At 40.3% G+C, this 16,535-nt stretch overlaps 1 protein-coding gene across 1 annotated transcript in view; it reads right to left on the reverse strand.

Annotated features, from left to right (window-relative positions):
- TOM1 (target of myb1 membrane trafficking protein) overlaps positions 1 to 16,535 on the reverse strand; it is a 123,285-nt gene that overhangs the window by 59,370 nt on the left and 47,380 nt on the right. Inside the window, exons 2-6 of the mRNA XM_063426415.1 lie at positions 13,878 to 13,962; positions 13,703 to 13,781; positions 10,062 to 10,211; positions 8,284 to 8,418; positions 7,932 to 8,084 (exon numbers count right to left, since the gene is read on the reverse strand). Of these exons, the coding sequence (XP_063282485.1) occupies positions 7,932 to 8,084; positions 8,284 to 8,418; positions 10,062 to 10,211; positions 13,703 to 13,781; positions 13,878 to 13,962 (602 nt within the window). The remainder of the gene's footprint in view (positions 1 to 7,931; positions 8,085 to 8,283; positions 8,419 to 10,061; positions 10,212 to 13,702; positions 13,782 to 13,877; positions 13,963 to 16,535) is intronic.

Genomic DNA, 16,535 nt, shown 5'->3' on the forward strand with positions numbered 1-16,535 from the left:
AGCCGACTGTGATGGTCTATTGTTGTGACTTAGATGATGATCAGATCACATTTTATGACCAATTTGTGCAGAAATCCATATCATTCCAAAGAGTTCACATACTTTTTCTTGCAACTGTACATTGAAAAGGTATAATCAATGAAATACTAGATTCTCATATTATATTTATGGATAAATGGTAACAATATATAGCATTAAGTTAACAATTAAAAGGACACTATAGTCACCAGAACAACTACAGCTTATTGAATTTGTTCTGGTGAGTATAGTCATTACCTTCAGGATTTTTGCTGTAAACATTGTCTTTTCAGAGAAAATGCAGTGTTTACATTACAGCCTAGTGATAACTTCACTGGCCACTCCTCAGATTAAAGTTAGAGATCCTTCCTGGGTCATGGCTGCCTAAAATGCATCCAAACATTCAGTGTCTCCTCCCTCTGCATGCTGATACTGAACTTTCCTCACAGAGATACATTGATTCAATTCATCTCTATGAGGAGATGCGGATTGGCCAGGGCTGTGTTTAACCCCTTAAGACCGCAGCCAAATGTACAAGTTGTGAACGAAACAAAATGTAAACAAAACCTGGCATTTGCGCTATATGTCTGTCCAACCGTAATTAACCTCTTTCATATTAAATGTACCCCCCCCTTATTATATATCATTTTATTCAGGGGAAACAGGGCTTTCATTTCATCAAATATTTAGCTATGAAACAATTTAATATGAAAAAAATGGGAGAAAATAAGATTTTTTTTATTTTTTTAGTTCTACATGACATTTTAACTGTCAATGTCATAATACTGTTTGCTTTTACTGCAATAAAATACACATGTTTGTATTCAGCAAAGTCTCACGTGTAAAACAGTACCCCCTATGTACAGGTTTTATGGTGTTTTGGGAAGTTACAGGGTCAAATATAGCGTGTTACATTTGAAATTAAAATTCGCCAGATTGGTTACGTTGCCTTTGAGACTGTATAGTAGCCCAGGAAATAAATTTACACCCATAATGGCATACCATTTGCAATAGTAGACGACCCAAGGTATTGCAAATGGGGTATGTCCAGTCTTTTTTAGTAGCCATTTGGTCACAAACACTGGCCAAAGTTAGCGTTAGTATTTGTTTGTGTGTGAAAAATGCAAAAAACGCCAATTTTGGCCAGTGTTTGTGACTAAGTGGCTACTAAAAAAGACTGGACATACCCCATTTGCAATACCTTGGGTTGTCTACTATTTCAAATAGTATGCCATCATAGGGGTAATTTTCATTCTTGGGCTACCATGGGGTCATAAAGGCAACGTAAGCAATCTGGCAAATTTTAATGTGAAAAAAATGAAACACAAGCCTTATATTTGACGCTGTGATTTTTTGAAAACACCATAAAACCTGTACATGAGGGGTACTGTTGTACTCGGGAGACTTCGCTGAACACAAATATTTGTGTTTCAAAACAGTAAAAAGTATTGCAGCAATAATATCGTCTGTGTAAGTGCTGTTTGTGCGTGAAAAATGCAAAAAACGTCACTTTTACTGGCGATATCATCGTTGTAATACATTTTACTGTTTTGAAACACTAATATTTGTGTTCAGCGAAGTCTCCCGAGTAAAACAGTACCCCCCATGTACAGGTTTTATGGTGTCTTGGAAAGTTATAGGGTTAAATATAGTGCTAGCAAATTAAATTCCCTATACTTTCGGCATGGGTTGTCAGGCAGGTCCCGCTAATTGTAATTAATTAGGATACCTAATTATGTAAAATTATTACATAAATTTATGTGTAGAATTGATATATGTATATACGTATGTATATATATATATATATATATATATATATATATATATATATATATATATATATATATATATATATATATATATAGAATCCAAATGCCCCGCACTCAATTTAACCGGTCTTGTTCGGTGCCTCGGTGCAACAGCTCCAGCCACTCCATATATTCCCGAAAGAGTGCACTCAAAGGACTTGTATGAATTTCACATAAGTGCTTTTATTCAGCAAATATGTACAAAATATACGGATCAAGTCGACGTTTCAGTCGACGTTTTATCAAGACATTTTTCTGGCGTGCAAAAAACATTTAAATATACAGCAGTGTATCATGATTGGAGAGTGAAAAACTGAAATCGAGGTTCTGTGACGTCATCAGTGACGTAAATAGATTCAAAAACGGAGTGTGATACTATTAACCCCTGCAGGGGGGAAATTGGAAAGTGAGTGTTGCTCAATAGGTGAGCCTAAGTAGCAAATCACCGTGGGAGTATCTATAAGTATGCAATGGAACATGAACAATATATACATATATACAGAACTATTTACAAGCCATGGCCAGTGCCCAGGAAGACAAAGGCAGGTAAAGAGAACTAAATCCGCTAAAGTACCGACTGAAAGGAAAAAAGATACTAATAAAAATGTGTGCATGCGGACCCCAAGTGCCTCTACCTCTCATATAGGAGGACCAATAGCTCACCAGAAGGGATGTTACAAAAATAGCACAATAAGTATAGCAAGCCATATACAGAAAGATAGCATACATGAAATCATACCTTGTATTAAGTATGAAGGAAAATCCTCTTACGTCTATTACAAGAATTCATAATACGAAAAATGCAGGCAGCATCAAATAGCAATAAATGTGATATTATAAAACAGGCCAGAGTATACAATGTAACATTCACCGTCTCGGAATGAAACAGTATAACGGGTTTTTTTCATTAAGTCCATGCGGGGATAAAGTCCCCAATGTGTGAATCCAGTACGCTTCTCTTTTGAGAAGCTGAATGTCCCAATTGCCCCCCTGAGGAGATAGAGGTACGTGGTCAATGCCCATAAAGCGGAGTGATGGTAAAGTATGTCCTGCTTCTAGGAAGTGTCTGGCAACCGGAGTAGTGGCTGATCCGCTCAGTATTGCTAATCGAATAGCTGATCGGTGTCCCCTCATCCGTTCTCTAAGATCGTTAGACGTCTTTCCGATGTAATTTAAACCGCATGGACATATAATCCGATACACCACATGAGTCGTAGTACATGTAATCCTGTAACGAATTTTATATATTTTCCCGGTTCTCGGATGTGGAAATACTTTCCCTGGAATCATATTGTTACATGCCATGCAGTTTAAACACCGTACACATCCTACATTTTTGTTAGGTATCTGTTCCTGTATGCGAGAAAATTGATCTGTATGTACCAGAAAGTCTCTCAGGTTTTTACCCCTTTTATAACTCATCACCGGGGGTTGCTTGAATTGAATAGGAAGAGAGGAATCTTTCATTAAAGTTTCCCAGTTGGCTCGTATCACTGATGCCATATCCTGGGACTGAGTATGCAGCGTCTGAGGGAAGATAAATCTATCACCTATCCCCATAGTCGATGGTATGATCGTCCTTGGTTCTTTTGCTTTAGATAGTGCTGTCTGTATGGAGTATTTGGAGTACCCTCTTTCAATGAACTTCTCGGACATATTCAATAACTGTGTCTCCGCATTCTTTGGGTCTGAATTATTACGTATTACCCTGGCAAACTGTGCCACAGGTAATGAGTTTTTCAAACTCTGAGGGTGGAAACTAGTGGCATGTAAGATCGTGTTTCGATCAGTAGGTTTTGAGAAAAGAGTGTATCCCAATTTATTCTTGGTAACATAGATCCGTAGGTCCAAAAAATCAATTTGTTGATCGTTCAACTGGTATGTGAATTTTATTGGTGATACAAGGTTGTTCAGATCTTCAACCATCTGGTGTAATCTTGGTTGCCCTCCTGTCCATATAATCAAAACATTGTCGATGAAACAAAGGTATCTCTGGATATATTGGCCATATCTTTGCAAAATGTTTTCCGTTTCGTATTTGTGCATGTACGCGTTAGCATACATGGGGGCCATAGGTGCCCCCATCGACGTGCCAGTGCGCTGGATATAGAACTTGGATTCAAATCTGAAGTAATTCAGTGTTAGGCATAACTCCAACAATTCCATCAAGTAATCAATAGGTGGTGTAATTTTTTCACTGTACTGCTGTAAAACTTCCTTCATAGCTTGTATGCCATCTCCGTGCGGAATCACCATATATAGACTGCCCACATCAAGGGTAGTTAAAGTTATTCCCTCCTCAGGTATAATTAGAGTTTTAAGGTGTTCAATTACATCTTTAGTGTCTTTCACGCAAGTAGGTAGTGCTAATACCGGGGCTTTGAACTTCAAGTCCAGCCATTTACCAATTGGCTCTAAGAGACCACCTATAGCAGAGACTATTGGACGCCCAGGTGGTTTGCTGAGGTTCTTATGGACTTTAGGTAATGTGTATATAATAGGACATCTTGGGTTCGTTTCCCACAGGTATTCAAATTCCATACTAGTCAGGTAACCTGCTTCTAGTCCTCTTCGTAAAGTATTGTAAATAGTACGACTAAAGTTAATCACAGGATCCTTTTCAGAAATTTGGTACACTTGTTCATTCGATAGTTGTCGGTGAATCTCAGCTCTATAGTCATCATATTGCATGATCACAAGGGCACCCCCTTTGTCTGCTGGACGTATAGAAATAGACATATCATTAGCTAAGTTGTCTAAAGCCATTCTTTCCATTCTGGAGATATTCGAGGTTCCCTTTTTCTCTTGTTTTAATAACACAGTGCTGTCCGTCTTAAGATTCTGTGCAAACACTTTCAAGGATGCACTAGTAGATGGTGGATCAAATGTACTACGAAGTCGTAATGTATCACTAGGGTTGGTATCAACAGGTTGAGCTTTAAAATATTCAGCTAAACGAAGTTTCCGTGTGAACTTAAACTGGTCAATCTCCCATTCAAATTCGTTAATCCCTGATGTAGGGATAAAGGACAGTCCTTTAGATATATATATATAATTTTTTTTTTATATTTTTATTTATATATAGGTATATATATAGTGATATATACGTATATATTTATGTATATAGATATATATTATTTCGTTCTACGTGTATTTTGATATAAATATATATATATTAATATCACAATACAGTTAGAACGAAATAAAACACATCTATATATTTTTTAATATTTTATTTTCAATTATTTTTTTTTTTTTTTATGTAAAAATATATTATATATTATATTAATATTAAAATACACCTAGACAGTGTATGTGTATATATATATATATATATATATATATATATATATATATATATATATATATATGATCTAAGTACTGTATTTTTCGCTCCATAAGACGCACCTAGTTTTTAGAGGAAGAAACCCAGAAAAAAAATATTCTGAACAAACTGTCCCATAGTGTTTCTTACTATGGGACAGTTTGTACAGAATATTTTTTTTCTCCCCTGTCCCATAGTGTCCCCCCCTCCCATAGTCTTCTCCTCTCTCCCATTGTCTTCATCCACCCCCTCCTCCCCATAGACTTCACCCCCCTCCTCCCCCTCCCCATAGACTTCTCCCCCCCCCCTCCCCATAGACTTCTCGCCCCCCCTCCCCATAGACTTCTCCCCCCCCCTCCCCATAGACTTCTCCCCCCCCCCTCCCCATAGACTTCTCCCCCCCCCCTCCCCATAGACTTCTCCCCCCCCCTCCCCATAGACTTCTCCCCCCCCCTCCCCATAGACTTCTCCCCCCCCCCTCCCCATAGACTTCTCCCCCCCCCCTCCCCATAGACTTCTCCCCCCCCCTCCCCATAGACTTCTCCCCCCCCCCTCCCCATAGACTTCTCCCCCCCCCCTCCCCATAGACTTCTCCCCCCCCCCTCCCCATAGACTTCTCCCCCCCCCTCCCCATAGACTTCTCCCCCCCCCTCCCCATAGACTTCTCCCCCCCCCCTCCCCATAGACTTCTCCCCCCCCTCCCCATAGACTTCTCCCCCCCCCTCCCCATAGACTTCTCCCCCTCCCCATAGACTTCTCCCCCCCCCCTCCCCATAGACTTCTCCCCCCCCTCCCCATAGACTTCTCCCCCCCCCTCCCCATAGACTTCTCCCCCCCCTCCCCATAGACTTCTCCCCCCCCCTCCCCATAGACTTCTCCCCCCCCCTCCCCATAGACTTCTCCCCCCCCTCCCCATAGACTTCTCCCCCCCCCCTCCCCATAGACTTCTCCCCCCCCCTCCCCATAGACTTCTCCCCCCCCCTCCCCATAGACTTCTCCCCCCCCCTCCCCATAGACTTCTCCCCCCCCCCTCCCCATAGACTTCTCCCCCCCCCTCCCCATAGACTTCTCCCCCCCCCTCCCCATAGACTTCTCCCCCCCCTCCCCATAGACTTCTCCCCCCCCTCCCCATAGACTTCTCCCCCCCCCCTCCCCATAGACTTCTCCCCCCCCCCCCCATAGACTTCTCCCCCCCCCTCCCCATAGACTTCTCCCCCCCCCTCCCCATATTCTTCTCTCCCATACTGTCCCCCTACCCTTGTCCCATAATTACTTACCTGTCTTGCAGCGTTGGCCGGCAGCACAGGGCGCACCGCGGTAGTGGAACTTGAATTTTATGTTCCGGTTTCCGGCGGGACTGAAAGGAAGTGCGCACTCAGCTTGTGCGCACTTCCTTTCAGTCCCGCCGGAAACCGGAACATGAAATTCAAGTTCCACTACCGCGGTGCGCCCTGTGCTGCCGGCCAACGCTGCAAGACAGGTAAGTAAAGCTTCATATTCGCTCCATAAGACGCACAGACATTTCCCCTCACTTTTGAGGGGGAAAAAAGTGCGTCTTATGGAGCGAAAAATACGGTATATATATATATTTTTTTTTTTTACACTTATTTTATTTTATTTTTATTTGATTTCAGCCAGCAGGGGGACTAACTGTCATTACAGTTAGTCCCCCTGCTGGCAATGCCTGAGCCAGCTATCCCGGCCATGTGATTGTGAGGTCCTCGCAAGGACCTCACTCTCACATGGCCGGGGGGGCTGCTGGAGGGCGGACGTGCCACGGGGGGGGCTCCCTGGGAGTCCCCCCAACCGCGATCGCCGGCGTGGGATCACCGGCGACCGGGTAAGTAAATAAAAACCGGAGGGCGGTTAAATCATGCTGGATCTGTCCCTGATCTGCCTCCTTGTCAGTCTCAGCCAATACTATGGGGAAGCATTGTGATTGGATCAGGCTACCACTTCTGATGATGTCAGCAGACTGCTTGTTTTTCAGAGTGTAACAGCATGCAGAGTTACAGCTTCGGGCTTGAATACAGTAAGATTCTTACTATATTTATGGAGGCATGAGGGACCCATGGGGGCTAGATGGTGGTTTTAACAATATAGGGTCAGGAATACATGTTTGTGTTCCTGACCCTATAGTGATCCTTTAAGGTCTCAACTGTACTTCTGTATATTTGACTAAAGCATATTAATAGTCTACTTGATTGATTAATAGCTTATTGCTTTATTTATAAAATTTAAAAAAAATTAATTAAAAAAAGCTAAATTTATTGTTATTGCACGTTACAATCTCCTACCGTGCTTCCAACTACCATCCTTACATTAATAAAAAGGTTATACTACAAGGACTGATTTCTGTGTCAGTCGATTTAAAATAGAGGAGATGATGAATCAACTAAAAATTTAATACAGATTGCTGATTTCATCCAGCAAACATTTCAACTGATTGTAAATAGGAAAGTATTAGCGCTATTTGAGTAGTGTATATTTTATAATTTCTATATATGTCAGCTTCACCGGTACTCCTTTCTATTTCAACTGATTGATCCATTTAAAAACAAATTAAAAGGGTTGTATGATAGATTAATTGATTCTTTGTCAAGTTAGTAATCAAATCAGGTATTAAACATGAACAGAGCAAATGTCAAGGAGAGTAAAAAAAAAAAGTCTGTAGTGTTTAATTAAAACGTTTTTCATATTTCTGAAGTAGGTTCTGGTTCTGACACATATGTTTCTGCCTAACTAAAGCTAGACAAACACCTTGATGACATTTCCTTTACCTGTTCAGGTGTGGGTGCAACAGGTGAATCTGCAGGGGCTACGGCTGCAGTAGGAGGAGCCACATATGGTGGGGGTGCAGAACCTCTTACTGATGCCCCTCTTTGAACGGTGTTAGATGAAGGGAGGGCAGTGGGCTCTGGTCTGGAGCAACTCTGAAGAAAAAAACATTGGTGACATGCAATTATAAATTCAAGTATTTCAACAAAAGAGGGACACACAATAAATCTAGCTTTTACAGTAACCTTGTGCTATCATACATTTAATAAAGGGAAGACAGCGTTCGTGGTTTTCCTAAAATATATAAAGACTAGTGACACACATTTTCCGTCATTGGTGATAGGATATCCTTACCGCTTGAGGTGTATGAATAGGGGACAACGTGTCTAGATCAGTCATTGGAAACTCTAATCCTTTTCTCCTGAGGTCTTCATATACAGCCACTACTCCAGTCAAGTCTGGTGAACTACGAAAGGCATCCGCCCAAGCCTACATCAAGACAGAGAATCAGAGACAAACAAATGAAAGTTCCACCGCTGCATCTAACTTTTGGGCTCTCCTGAGCTACACATTGATAAAGAGATGATTTAACGGACTTCAAACACAGCAAATTGGAGACATCATATTTCTTACAACATTTTCTGAAAGCCATGTGAATATTTGCAAATCATCATACAATGTGGCATTTAAACCATAGTTACTTTTTTTCGGGTTTGTTGCCCACATTGTAGAGCATATTCTAAACACTTTAATATGTTCTTCTGAGAACATCCCCAATGGCCACTGATTTGGAATTCTATTGAAAAGCTATCCATCTGTCTTTCCCCCCCCCAAATGCAACAGATATTAAAGGACCACTATAGTGCCAGGAAAACAAACTCGTTTTCCTGGCACTATAGTGTTAATAGGCCCCCCCCCCCCTACTCTCATGGGCCCCCATCCGCCGGGCACTGGGGGGAGGAAGGGGTTAAATGCTTACCTTTCTCTAGCACCGGGCTCCCTCTAGCGCTGGGACTCTCTTCCCTCTTCCGACGAATGCATTCTCAATGCTTTCCTATGGACGCTGGCGTCTTCTCACTGTGAAAATCACAGTGAGAAGCGCAGAAGCGCCTCTAGCGGCTGTCAACGAGTCAGCCACTAGAGGCTGGATTAACCCTAATGTAAACATAGCAGTTTCTCTGAAACTGCTATGTTTACAACTGCAAGGTTAACCCTACATGGAGCTGGCACCCAGACCACTTAATTGAGCTGAAGTGGTCTGGGTGCCTACAGTGGTCCTTTAACCCCTTAAGGACACATGACATGTCTGACATGTCATGATTCCCCTTTATTCCAGAAGTTTGGTCCTTAAGGGGTTAATGGGCCATCAGAAGAATAAGAAATACAATCCTACACTCTAGTTATTATCAGATCCCTGGTATAGTTTTGCTTCACTTCCTTCTCAATTTTCCTTAAATTCCTACAGCACTTCAGCTTGATGCACTGCTTTATGTGGGAAGACCATCATATTTTCTCATGTTACAAAAAGTGCAGATTTCAATAGAAATTGTCACTTTTATAAATTAACCTTATTACACCACTTGGTTTTTAATCAGACAACAGGTACTGTTACTTTCTTGTTGTTTAGCCAAGTGGATTTAAACTCAAGACGAACAATTGCTCAGAGCCTCGCAAAGACTTCTCATTGAGCTGCATTTGGAAGTCTGTGATAGGAGAGCCACAGAAAGTTTGGGCTGGGGAATTAGTGCAGCAGGCAAGATAACTGCAACTTTTGCAACTGATTTTAGATATAGCTAAATTTTTAATTTATCTTTTTTTTTTAATTTTTTTTTTTTTTTTTTACACAAATTGGGCAGTGGAGTGTCCTTTTAAATCTTGTTCGTTGCCAAGAATTCACTTTGTTCATCTCTATTTGATATGAAGCTATTCATTCCCTACTGAATTTTTTTTTCTCCAACAACAACATGGCCATTATGATCAGGTACTCTTCTGAAGCAAAGTGCAAAAGATGATATAATCTCCATGGAACGTCTGCTTGCATAAAATCTGCAGAGCAGCACAAAGCTGCATAACTTAAGGGGTAATTTGCATGCAAGACATTTCATGCAAAGCAATCCATTATTTATACTTGCCTGTATCAAATTAAGTACTTTATCGTGGACAATGGTCGGAGGGTTGTTTTTCGGAAGGATGGTTTTAACAAGAACACCTTCCACAAATTCTTGACTGGCTACCAAGACATGAAATCTGTGGCCACAGTTCTTTACGCAAGTCTCAAGAGCCTAGAGGAATAATCAACTGGTTAAAAGTATCAGAACTAGAAGCACACACAGAAATAAATTAACCATTTCCCTGGTCATCATCATTCAATATCAAGATTATTTAGTTCACAAAGCATAATAAAGCATAATGGGCAGATTTATTGAAGATACAGGAAAAAAAACAACACAATTTTGTATTCCAAAAAGTTATTTTAACCTTTCTAACTGATGTCGGTCTTTTAGATATTCTTATTTATAGAGGCTTAACCCCTTAAGGACCAAACTTCTGGAATAAAAGGGAATCATGACATATCACACATGCCATGTGTCCTTAAGGGGTTAAACAAGAACTTTCACCAACATTCCTCAGTAACCGAAAACTTTTGAAGAACAATATACCCTCCATCTCTCACAATTTCCTTAACCCTCTCATCGTAGATGATTAGCCAGAACGATCATAATACAAGCAGATCTTCCTAGCTACTAGTAATCCAAGGCTTAGTAATCGGAGTTGTGCAAGGTTTGGTGGGGCTGCTATCTACTTTATGAGGAATCACTTCAGGGGCTAAAAAGAATAAGAAATTGCATCAGACATATGATCAAAAGGGGAGGTTTATTTTTTATTTTTACTTTTATGGTTTTAACTTGCAAATTCTTTGAAATTTATTGTATATATAAAAAGAGGCTCAAATTCCAGCAAGGAGAGGTCCTTTAATCATGAATATATTTCACTATGCTCTATACTGTCAAATGCACGTATTATAATGCACTATTATTCAGGGTTTTGTCATCTTGAAGTGCCTAGATGTAAGTAGAACACGTGGATGCTTTTAACTGGGAGTAATTTATGGAAACTGAATTTCATCAAGAGCTGGGAAATAAGCAAGAACGTGATGCAAAATCGTATATTTCTTGTTCCAATGAATGGATTTTGGGGGGTTATTTTCTGGCAGCAGCAGATATATAACAGCGCATTTTTAGCACTAGAATGTAATCATGTGCTTATATAAAGTGATTATAAGGAATGAGCTGTGGAAAAGGCGACCCTTTCTGCATTGCCATATCTGTTAAAAGGAACATTTCCATTAAAGAAGGCGGTAACCCACATTCTAGTTCAAGGGAGCAATAATGAAAATGATGATTTGTCTGATCAGTGTTTGATTGAATAGTACTGTAATAGGTTCAAATGTCAAAGGAATCTAAAGGTGACTCAGAACAGAACAGTCTAACTGCAATAAAAAAAAAAAAATGTTGATGCAGTAACAAAAATGAATAATGAAAGAAAAAAGCAAAAAAAAAAACAAAAACAACAACAATGAATGAGGCCAAGTGATTACCACCAGTTAATATATAAACTCATACACTCAGTTACCTCCTGTTTCCAGATAGCCCAATGAACAGACAGCCATGCTGTAATTACAGACGAGAGGCCAATTGGATTCATGGCTAAAGCCATATGAGTATGGCTGCCAGATGACGAGGATTTGGCTGGATACATATTAATGCTCCTTGCGTTATATCGCTGTGTGCCTTTGAGTGCCACTACCCTTTCAAGTGGTTTGACAAAGACCAAGGTTCTCCTGGTACCTAAAGCACAGCTCCTAGCCTGAAATATACCAACCTTGGACTGCAATGATAGGCTGTGAGCACTCAGGGCACCACTGGGTATAGCTGAAATAATAAGACCCTATTCCAGCAGGGATGTACTCAAGGACCAAATGATAACGGAATAGATAATTGGATATATTTACAAAATGAAGATGGCAGAATTGATCATTAGATATACAGACATACCTCACTTACGGACAGGGTTTTCCGTTCCTACGACCTGGTCATAAAATGAATTGGTTGATAAGTGAGGATGCACTAGCGAGCATGTGCAAGAGAGCAGGTCTACGTTCGGGGGAATTGCATGCACAGGGAATTCCGCAAATCTAGGTTTGGGAAAACTTCCTGGAACATAGATTAGCTCAATAGCGCAGGGAATCACTGAAATCTATGTTCAGGGAAAATTCCCCAAACGTAGACCAGCTCTCTAAAGTGGGGAATCCCTTGAATTCCCACGCAACAGAGCTGGTCGGAAGTGCGAGCCATCGCAACAGGTAGATCGTAAAGTGAGCACCGTGTGTGTGTGTGTGTAATATATATATATTACACACACACACACACACACACACATCGTAGTAGCTTGCACTCCAAGAAGACTTTTGTAGTGCCCGGTGCTGGGTGTGGCAAAGGTAGATATGGGTGTAGAAACAATCGCAATCCTGGGACTTGGTTGAAGTAGTAAAATTTCGCTTTTATTTATTCCATATAAAATATCAACGTTTCAGCTCCAACATGGAGCTTTCATCAGGACAGGTTACTGAATAGATCATTGGATATATATATATATCCAATGATCTATTCAGTCAGCTTTATTTGGTCCTTGAGTACATCCCTGCTGGAATAGGGTCTTATTATTATTTTCATATACACACACACACACACACACACTTATTAGCACCAGAAAAACTCAAGCTAGTTATAGATTCCTGGGATAAAAAAAGAGGGTAACCAGTGCCTCTATTTAATAGGATTTCAAAATTATACAATACTTTAAATGATTTATCTACAAAAATCACAATTAGTCTACGGGAATTTATGTAGCTAAATCATTTGGAATTTTTTCTAACAGTATTGAATAATTTGGAAAGCTTATTAAATCGAGACTAAAAGGAGACTTGCTCTTTGCAAATATGTTTACACAACAACCCAAGAGACCCAATACACAGGGCGCTCTAGGGTTATTAGACCAACTTAGGTGCCAGGCGATTTCTTTTAATGTATACATCTGCACAATGTTTATATTACATTTGTATATTGAGCTGAAGCTTACAGTGAAATCAATGTGTTTTTTGGATCTCAGAGCACATGTAACGATACACCCAGGACAAATATTTTCATCCCCTCTCCCATAGTCTGCGTTTCAAATTAACAACAAGAGAAAAGTAAACAGTTCTATCGTATTCAAAAAAAGATCTCTGTTAATTTAAAATTGTTCCAATTATGACAATATTCTAGAATCCAGAGAAGTAACAAATGTATGCAAATAAATATAAAAAAGTTAAAAAACCTTAACACACATACGACTGCATTTACAAATGTTATATATATATATATATATAAATTATTTATTACGTAGCAATACAAAGACTGCCACTAGACGCGCTTTCTGGAGTTTGAAATTACACTGGACGTCCTCACACTCTGCATGAAGATATCCAGCGTCAGAGAAATCCCCATAGGAAAGCACTGAGGCAATGCTTTCCTATGGAGAAGGCTTAATGCGCGCACGGTGCTCGCTGCGCGTGCTCATTAGGTCCCTCCGTCTGTGGAGGCGCACCTCAACTCAGCGTCAAGGGATCTTTGCACTGGAATCGGGTAAGTGTTAAAAGGCACTATAGAAATAGCAATAAAGCTTTGTATTCCTAACACTATAGTTTTTCTTCAAAGTCAGTTCTCTTTCTTACCGTCAAGGCCAGCATTACTTCTTGAAAATTCTTATTTCCCACAATTCTCTTCTTTAATGCTCTTAAGGCATCTTTTGGACTAAACAAACAAAAAAAGCAGATGTTATAAGAGTTCAGCAACACTATCGGAAAAACCCAAAAGAGTAGAATGATAGAATAAGATGAGTGACCTTACCCGTCTTCTGTCTCATTGATTATATCACAGATCTCCATGTTCAAGGCCCAATCTTCAGCACGCAGCGACCCATCGGTGGCCTTCTCTGTACAATTATAAAAATAAAGAAACATTTAATAAAGAACCTAGAATGTTTTATTTCTTGTCAATGTCAATAATTTTCTACATCTAGCAGAAAAAAATCTTGCAAAATCAAACACCAGAAATGCAGGGAACATTGAAAATACCACTATCTCAACAAGCAGCAATGAGAATCAGATCAATTTGTACTTTCTTCTAAAAGCTTAAAAATGAGCACCAGTAATGTTTGTGGATTCATCTTTACAATTATTATGTCTAGGAAGATCCGTACAGGTTCAGAATTTGTTTTATTTCTTGTATTTTCCCCTTTATGTGTTTTCAAAGCACTATAAAATCAATACAATACCGCAACCTACCTTTCTTTGCACACCTATGAGGGAAGGGATATACTTACAGTATTGTGCAAAGCAAACTGCTTAAAAGAACACTATAGGGCCATTTAGGTGGCTTGTCCCCCCTACCCCCCTCCCCCCCTTAGCCCCCTCAGAATGGTTTAAAACTCACCTTATTTCAGATCTCCACGGGTCCACTGACGCTGGTTACGCCCTCTTGGTGACCATCAAAATTGCTTATTTTTAGACAATCCAATGCTTTCCCATGGGCAAAGCATTGGATTGGCTAAAACTGACAAGGGGTGGGGCCAAACACTGTTTTGGCCAATTAGCACCTCTATGAGGAAAATTCAGCGTCCCCATGCAGAGCGTATGGACGCTGAACGGCAGGGCTGCTTACCCCTCTTGCCCCTCCAGTGGTAATCTGAGGAATGGCCACTTGGAGGTGTCCCAAGGGGCATTGTAAACACTGCCTTTTTCTGAAAAGGCAGTGTTTACATGGAAAAGCCTGAAGGCAATGATTCTACTCGCCAGGACAATTAAATTAAACTGTAGATGTTCTGGTGACTATAGTGTCCCTTTAAATGTAAAATAAAAAATGGACATGATACATGACAACTTAACTTCCTATTGACAATGAAGCAATAATGTCCAGCATGTATTTTCTGGAGGCTGCTAGTCAGCATGAAAAAGTGAATTATTTTTTTCTTTTTCCAGAAAACAAACTAATTTCAAAAAGTATACTCTAGGTGCACATGGTACAAGGTGCATATGATTGTGGGCACTCCCACAATCAAAACCACCGCATGCTCAGTGTAGTGGTTATGTTGACAAAAGTCTGTGTGTGCAGTCAAACTTTGTTTTTGAACACTGAAGGCACATCCACATTAATGGATTGAAGTGGTTATGGTGCCTCATCTACTGAAAGGTTGTCTCAGTTTAGTAGAGATGCACAGCCCCACAGCAGCTTGAAGCTGGCCTCCAATGAAGATATGGTTATGGCAAAGCTATGCTTCCGCAGCGCACTATACAAATTCATACCAAAGATTGGGGCAGTGACAGGTTGAGATCACTCAGCTGCCGCTCTCAGCTTATCATTGCCCGATACTGCTGGTATGGTCTTCATCATCAGTGGAGGGAGGGATTAAGAGGGGCTGTGCATCACTCTCCTGAATGGTGGATAAACCGTTTAGTAGTGGTGCAGGACCCAGAACCCATTAGCGTCAGGAATCATAATCACGTCTGTTGAAGTCAGCAGACATGATCATGCAGAACTATAAATTATGCAAAACCAAGATCACTGAGCTACTAAATGCCTCTGCCTGACCACAAATAAGGATAACAGCATCACACAATGCCAAACAAAGATAAGATGTTTTCATACCTATTAAGCCGTTTTAGTAAAAAGAAGTATTAACATACACTTTTCTTAGCACATATTATGCGTTTGAAGACAGCCAATCTATATATCAGGTTAAAAATAACAGATTGTAAAGGATCCTTGTATTTCTGCTATAATATTTAACAACAGTATATAGGAAAACATGCAACACAAATCCAGACTAGTAGGGCTGGATGAAAAGGGTTTTGAGAACCTCCAGATCACATTAGAGTGTTAGGAAAACAAACCTGCATTCGTAGGGTTATATTGCCCCTATACCTAGTTAAATACAGGTCCCCTCCCCCAGTGTGCATTAAAAATTAAGGATTTAACTTACCTTTTTCCAGCAACAAGACCCTTTCAGTGCTTCCCAATTCTCTACCTTACGCAACATTATCGAGGAGGCTGGACTCTGCGATTGTCCAATCCAATGTTCCTCACAGAGAAGCATTTGGGGATGTGATGCGCATGTGCGACAAGCACTGCATGAACATTTAAACTTCCCCAGAGGAAAGCATTGTATTCAATGCTTTCCTATGGGCCTTCTCTGTCACGAATCTTAGCCTTACTCTGTCAGTGCAGCAGAAGTGCCTGTTGTAGAAGTCAGGAAGACAGCCACTGGAGGTGGATTTAATCCTGCAATGAAAACATTGAAGAAAAAAAAGGCAATGTTTTACATCGAAAGGTTTAAAGGACAGGACTCCTGCAGCCACACCCAGACCACTTCAATGAGAGGAAGTGGTCTGGGTGACCTTAGTTTCCCCTTTTAATAATCACCATTCTTTAAATCTATATTATAAACAAACAAATAAAATAAAAGTACATGGACTCGTGTGTTCTAGTGGAGAGACAAATAATTTACCA

This window comes from Pelobates fuscus, chromosome 7 (assembly GCF_036172605.1).
Source record: "Pelobates fuscus isolate aPelFus1 chromosome 7, aPelFus1.pri, whole genome shotgun sequence".
NCBI lineage: Eukaryota > Metazoa > Chordata > Amphibia > Anura > Pelobatidae > Pelobates > Pelobates fuscus.